The following is a 7,330-nucleotide window of genomic DNA, read 5'->3' on the forward strand; positions in this document are numbered from 1 at the left end:
GAAGTCAAAAAAGGACTCCACTTACTTAACTGAGCAAAATAAGGAAGTCAAAAAAGACTCCTCCCACTTACCCTATATAAGCAGGGACCTAGAGGCACAGAAGTGCAGCTCAGCCTCAGCCTGAAGAAGGACCAAAAAATCTGAAACGTTGCAACAGAGGCATGAGCAAAAAAAACCCAAGCATGCTAAGGCCAAAAAGGGCAATTTAAATGTAAAAAATGAATCTTTGTCTGGAAGTTCGTGTTCGAACAATTTTTTGAAGTGTGTGGGAAGGACGTGAGAGTCTAATTTTTCAGGGAGAGGGAGCCCAAACCTGGGATCAGGGATATCTGGGGGGAGGGATGCACTCTGGGAATCAGGGACAGTGTCATGGCCAGTGCCACGAACCCTAATTTGGGTCTCTCTTTAAATTTGTTCCTAACACTTATTATGATTATTAATAAATAACAAAGGGTAAAATAATAAAGTGACAAGGAAACACACACACACTTTGGGAATTGGAATTTAATGAACACATAGACATTAGGTCAAGACAGACCACAACAGGTCAAATTAGGTCAAGCTGGACACACCTGTAAAAAACAGACAAAAATAGATTAAAGTCAAATTAGACAAAAATGGGAATGTGAAAAACAGAAAAAAGGAAGTCCAAAAAGACTCCACCCACCTACCGTACACTGAAAAAAGTGAAACAGCTTTGTCATTCTTTTAAAGTATGTTTCTACACTGAATTGATCCAAATTTTTTATTTTTCCATTTGAACCTGTTTTTCTAATTTGCTTCAAAGTAACCAGCACCAGTCCTGGTAAAACTTGCAGTGATTCCGTTCACTCCAAGGACATTTCTACTTCAGAGCAAAGGATTTACAAGTCACATGACCTCATGACGTAGCGCCAGCTCGCTTCGAAAGAATCTTTTGACCACCATTATTTTTTCGCTTGCATGCAAAGAGAGTGTGCTGCACAAGAAAACTCCTGTTCAACAAGGTAAGATGTTAATCTTATTTTCAGACTTTAAGGTAAATAGCTTTTGCATTGTCAAATTTATGATAAGTGTCATGGACTACAGACCAACTTCATATGCTGTACCAAACGGTGTGCTTGTTAGCCAGTATTAACTAGCTAAGCTCACGTTTAACTTCTCCCAAACCCATAAGAAAAGGTGGCAAAACTGCTAAACTAAACTTTATATTAGCTACATGTAGGCCAAAGATATCAAAAAAATAGTTATGTGCTGAAAATACAATATAAATACTTGTGACATGCTAGCAGCATGCTTGTGGGCTACGGGGCTCATCTTCGTGTGTAACCTTAAGAACTATACTGTCAGGCCATGTACTTGCGCTACCTGTATTATATTAGTATTTCATATGGTAACTATGGTGGGGGGTTACCCGTAGTACTGTTTAAAGCCAGTGCTTATACTACTCCGTCTCAACCTGTGTTTGCGCGCAACTGACGGAGGAACCCCCGCCCTCTGGCACACACTCTCAGGTGGAGCCATGAAGGAGTGGAGGAGAGCGTCAATGTATGTGGATACTTTCTGAAGACAAATGTCGATATTATTTGTGCTCTGTCTCTGGTGACTAGGAATCAATTTATTACAACTTACATTTCACCTCTTTATCATCGGTGAGGTGACGTTACAGTCGCAAAATGGCAGAGGTTAAACGTATTTTGCAGCCTGCCTGTGTTTGCGCCGAGCAGTGCTGTGAACCGCGGTCGGTCGAACGCAGCCGGCTTGGCCCAAAAGCACTGTTCGGAAAACCTGTCCGCCTGAATAGGTAATAGTCCAAGTTAACCCCGATAAGACCTGGCTGAGACATTGCATGTCCGATGACGTGTTCACAATAAAAGCACCACGTTGTTTCGCTAGGGTAATGCTTTTATTGTGAAGCAGGGACAGCACTTAAGGCTTGGTTTGTATTAGCAGTAACTTAACACAGCTCTTACTCGGCTGAAAACGATAAATATAAAATATGACTGACTCCTCAAATTACAATACAATACTCAAAAGCAGGCACACAGGAAGAAAATAGAATTAAGATAGGCTAAAAAAGGTATACAATTTACTGTCAACTAAGAAATGCAAAAACTAAACATGACACCTCACGTTTTGTTTTTTTTAATTCATTTACAGGTTGGAAGGCTTTTCCCTCAGGGACTACTGTTTAAGGCATACTTCACAATTTGGTAAGTCTAGAAATGCACAACCATAAACATGTACATGTAAATTTTAATAAGAAGTTATATAACCAAAATTAAAATACATTAAGTTATAGGACTAAACCTGATCATGAGCAGAGAATAATTAAGGTTAAATATGGAATAATGTTATTTATTTGACTTGATTGGATGGTGTACAAGAGTATGAAATTGGGAGGTAATATAGGTTCACATCAGTTTTATTTAAAAGTGAGAACTTAACAAGATTAGGAATATTGTAGCAGTGTAGTGTGCCTAGATTGCCCTTGGTTTAGTCTGTAAAATGTCAGAAAATTGTGATAGCCATGCAATTGTTCTATAGCCCAATGTGACATCTTTTAAAATGTTCTTTGACTTGTGTTTTAATCAATCCTAAAGTCAAGAATGTTGAAAATGTTTGTTTAAAATAATAGGATTAATCACAAGTTAAAATAGTTTGGATGAATACTCTTTTGATCAACTAATGAATTACTCAACTGTTTCCTGCAGCTGTAGTGAGACAGACACAGGATTTCGAATGTTTAATAAATTTGCCAACTGTTTATTTCTAAAAACAATTAAAATTGATTCAGTTCAGATTCAGTTTAAAGATCAAATTATTTGTTCCTTCCTAGTCTCCTGATGAATGTGGAAGTGCAAAGACTGTGGTCACTTTTGTCACTTTCAAGAAGATCTGAGCTTCTTAAACATTACAAGCTTGAACACAGACACTATGGATGTCGCAATCCCTATCCATGCACCTATTTCAACTGTCCATGCACTTGTAAGACTTGGAATGCACTTTTGACCCATCTTTCAAGATGTATCATATCAATGTCTATTGTGTAGTTACAATCAACTTTCAACTTTAAAAAAATATTTTGAACACATAGCACAGCATCTAAAAAACAACGAGACTGTTGATTGTGTGGTTGAAGGGTGTTCATACAAAACAAATTTTATGGTTCATTTCGGACTCATAGAAGTAGAAAACATAAAGACTTCTCAGTAAATAACTTAAAGTCTGGAATACTTGAGAGACAGTGTTAAGCGTTGGTCATTCCACTGACAGTCATTCTTCCTACACTATTGAGATTGAGTGTGGCATTAGATGATAATTTAAGAACAGATGAAGTGGCAGATTCTAGCTTTGATGTTCTGAATTCAAATGACTTCCTATGCAGTATTGAGCTCAAAGTTGCCTCGCTGTTATTGAAGCTAGAACATATTTTTCTTGTTCCTAGTGTAGCCATCAGTGAGCTTTTACAAGAATTTGACTATTTAATAAGTACTGCTTCTGTCCCTCTTATTTACCAAACTATATATCATATATCAAAGAATCAAACTAATTGATTCTTATCAATTGTCTCATTCTTATAACAAGTATCTTATAATGGTACTTAAATACAGTACTTATCAGCTCTGAATTTGTAAATATAAATTAAATGTGGGTTATAGTTAAAAATATGCAATACAATTAATACTTGCATTAAAATTATTGTTTATTTATTTTTTCAGATCCTTTGGATGTGCTGACATGGCAAAGAAAGTACCAGCGAAGTTGCGTGTTATTCTGAATCCTGATGATACCCAGAAGTTAATTCTGCCACAAGGAATTCCAGAGACAATGGAAGAGCTTATGAGTGAAGTCAGAAAAGTTTGTGGCTTAAGTGGGACTTTTAGGCTGCAGTACCAAGACAAAGACTTTGGAGATGCACTAGTAAACCTGACAGCAACTGCTGAACTTGAGGATTTAGCCACTGTCAAGGTTATTCTGGTAACAGAAGACTCCAGGCAAACATTGGATCACTCTCTCCATGATGAGTCAATTTCTGTTAATACAGATGACACAGAGCTTCTTTCCTCACCTTCTAGCTCAATTTCTATCAGAACACAAATGTGGCCAAGAGATTTTCCTATACCAACATTGTCCTATGACACTGAACTGCAGTTAGAAAAGGGAAATGCAGCATACAGATCAAACATGACAAGGTTGGCACTTAGTTCAAAAATGAAATCAGATATTCTGGAAAAGGTAGCTGAAGAGATTTACAAGTTCAAAGCTTATCCAACAGATTCGGACTTTAGTGATGTTTCAGAAGCACTCATTAAGAAGCATCCATGCCTATCTGAACCTGGCTCATACAACGGCTGCTATGGTTGGAAACAGAAACTGAAAACCAACATAGGCAACTACCGAACCCAACTTAAGGGCATTGGGTGTTTTGAGGTGCTTGCAAATTCACTAAAATCTAAACCTCTGGATGATGCATTGTCAGCAAAGAATGTAAAGAGACCAAGGCGAGGAGAGGCCAACCACATTCCTGATATTCCAGTTGGAGAGACCCTAGGAAAATTGGAGGATGAGAGACTGGCACTATTGAATGAAGTGAAGAAGCAAATCAATCGCATGGTGATAAAAGAGAAAATGGCCAAGACCTTTTCAATTCGAAGGCAAGAAATTGTCGGGAAGGAAATGGGAGTAGAGGAGTTAAAGGAGAGATGGCCGGCATTGTTTGGTGTGGATGAGGTAAGATGAAATGGTCAAAGACAAAAGGACTATTGTCATTTGGCAAAAGACTTTCAGAGTACACTTAAGGTTACTGAAGTTTTACCAAGTAATTTTAAAATAACTAATAAGTTAATCATAAGAATAGTTTAGTGGGTACCTGTACAAAGAATGTTGCTTTGGATGACTACAGGATATTGTCGACAAACATCTTTTTTTTTCTTCCTTTTTTTTAAGATCAATGCTGAATTTCTGAGAATTACAACAGTACCACTTCAAGCAAGATTCCTGGCTTCACTGGACAAGCACCACAGCAAGCTCATAGAGATAATCAGAAAGAGAGGAGGGACTGTCAGAGAGAAGACCAGGGACATCCTTAAAGTTCTTGATCAGGTTTGTACTTGCTCAGTATATTGAAAAATTAGTTTCACAAGCATATTATCTATATACTCATATAACCCTTTCAAAAGGTCTATGGGGAGTGTTGGAAGTGAGACATAAAATGTCTACATATGTCCAGCCCAGTACAGATTACAGTGCAGTTTATTTTATTCAGGCATCTATCTTATTACAAGACTAATTTTTTTAAAGCCTTGGTGATTGCCACTGTACTATGTCTTCAGTGGCAATATGACAAAATGAACACTGTAACAGTCTTGTACCGTGTTGGGTACCCACGGCCTGACAGCCAATGCACAAAATAATTTTTTATTTTTTATTTTTTATTTTTTACAAGCTTAAGTTTTCAGGTACAATTCTCATTCTATGGTTGTCGATGCAGTTGATTGACGGTTAATTGACCCATCTTCTCTCACTGTCTGTCTCACACACACACACACACACACACACACACACACACACACACACACACACACACACACACACAGACTGTACTGTGCCTGTCACTTGTATAATATGGTTACATTTATAAGAGTTGCTTGAGGAACCACCTAAAACTCTGTCCTTACACTCACTTGTGCATTTTCAGATTAAATCGCTATATAGGACTTTATTTTATGGAGCATTCCATGTCTACGGTTCAAAAGTGCATTTGTCAAAGTTTACAAAATGCTCAGAGTATGTCTTCTGACCCCTATCCACCACAACAATAAAACCACCAGGTGATGTTAATGCTGTAGATGATTGGTGTGTGTGTGTATAATAAGGCTATGGGTAGTATGTTGGGTGAGGATTTTATTTAGAGATAAATGCAGGTAATGGGACAGGTCCAGTACCGAGCTGTGCAATTATGGGTTTGCAAAATTGGACCCTGATGTCTAATATTGTTATTTTTCAGGCTGCATATTTGAACTAATTATTACACATTGTGTTTGTGCATGCATGTACCTAGAGTCTGGATGTGAATCTAAGAAGAGAGTGTCTACTGAAGTGCCTCATTGTATACTTGGGAGAAAATGTGGATCAACTCATTAAGGAATATCTGGTAAGCTTTTTGTAATCAATCACTTAAGCAAAAATTAATGTATATCGATGTGGTTGAATGCAAACCAGTGTATTCTGCACTGTGATGCTGTGCATACGCAACACAACCTTAACAAAAGATCACATTTTTGCACTTACAAAGAGAACATTAAGTAGTTGATTTTTCCATCACACACTAATTCATCAGATAGAATAATTTTCCTAATGTCTTCTATTTTATTAGGTTGTTCAAAAGGATGAAGCTGAATCAGAACTTGAGAGGTGCATCATGGCAGTGTTTGTTCTCAGGGAGAAAGATGATCTTCTCCAGCCACCGCAGGAAATCGGGATTGTGATTGAAGGTGTGGAAGTCATTAATGAGTTGCCGTCAGTGTCACATGCATGCGCTATATTATTTGGCCTCATCTATGCACTAAACTTGAGTTATCCAACTGAGCTTAAATACACCTTTGAATCACTGCAGAAAGTTATCATGGAGGTTGAGCCAAAGAAAATGTCACTCAGAGTGTGCAGTTTGAGAGTCAAGCTCTAAGCATGAGATAAATCATGACATTTGGATACATCATTTTTGTTCTGTAAATTCCTTATTTATTTTTTTAATGAACAAATGTTTGTGTTAATGTTATATAATACACTTGTGTTTCTGGGTATAAATTTCACATAAGCACAGATTTGTTTGTTTCCATATTTAAGTATTATTTTTCTTACTGAAATTTTGTTGAACACAGAAAAGCTGTTGTGTATACATACAGGGTAATAAATGTGCAAGTCTTTTGGAGGACAAAGTCTTTTCAGTGTGATTTTTGTTCAGCAGTAAAATACATTTATCTGTAATAAGTGTTATAGTTTCACCTCAAGAAAAAAACAGCTTCACTGTAATAGAAAATCTTTGGCTGTCCCAATGTTAAAATAGAAGTTGTCACAAAGCAGAATATTTAACGGTTTTGATCTACACAAATTAATCTGATGGCTTAGGTGGAAGTATATTTTTGATTTGAGTATGGACAAGATATTGATTTAGGTAATATAATAATTTTTAATTTATTATGACTCATACTTTTAACTTGAGAAAATTTAGAAAAATTAGCCGTGACAAAATTAGAAGAAATTATATTGAGTTCTTCCAATGTAAAAGTTACACTTGTGTTTAATTATGAATGTGAGGTATTTCTAAAGTGAAATATTGGGTTGTTAC

At 36.8% G+C, this 7,330-nt stretch overlaps 1 protein-coding gene across 3 annotated transcripts; it reads left to right on the plus strand.

The window, feature by feature from the left end:
• The first annotated feature begins 776 nt into the window (after positions 1 to 776).
• On the plus strand, positions 777 to 6,910 carry LOC137131058 (uncharacterized). Of its 3 annotated transcripts, none has more exons than XM_067511852.1 (7): positions 777 to 986; positions 2,140 to 2,192; positions 2,819 to 2,967; positions 3,702 to 4,713; positions 4,930 to 5,085; positions 6,044 to 6,136; positions 6,359 to 6,910. In XM_067511852.1, exons 3-7 carry the CDS (start codon positions 2,921 to 2,923, stop codon positions 6,665 to 6,667), a joined length of 1,617 nt encoding a protein of 538 aa, XP_067367953.1. In that variant the 5' UTR covers positions 777 to 986; positions 2,140 to 2,192; positions 2,819 to 2,920; the 3' UTR covers positions 6,668 to 6,910. The 3 variants fall into 3 exon arrangements, with proteins under 3 accessions (XP_067367953.1, XP_067367955.1, XP_067367954.1); XM_067511854.1 differs by having other exon boundaries at positions 778 to 986; positions 2,819 to 2,851; XM_067511853.1 differs by lacking the exon at positions 2,819 to 2,967 and having other exon boundaries at positions 779 to 986.
• Positions 6,911 to 7,330: the final 420 nt, after the last annotated feature.

The sequence above is a fragment of the Channa argus genome, chromosome 7 (assembly GCF_033026475.1).
Source record: "Channa argus isolate prfri chromosome 7, Channa argus male v1.0, whole genome shotgun sequence".
NCBI lineage: Eukaryota > Metazoa > Chordata > Actinopteri > Anabantiformes > Channidae > Channa > Channa argus.

Excerpts from the sequence above, each read along its gene's own strand:
- LOC137131058 (XM_067511852.1), top strand. The coding sequence starts at position 2,921 with ATGTCGCAATCCCTATCCATGCACCTATTTCAACTGTCCATGCACTT. Across the intron at positions 2,968-3,701 it reads TTTCAACTGTCCATGCACTT|ATCCTTTGGATGTGCTGACA; the intron begins GTAAGACTTGGA and ends TTATTTTTTCAG. Across the intron at positions 5,086-6,043 it reads TCCTTAAAGTTCTTGATCAG|AGTCTGGATGTGAATCTAAG; the intron begins GTTTGTACTTGC and ends GCATGTACCTAG.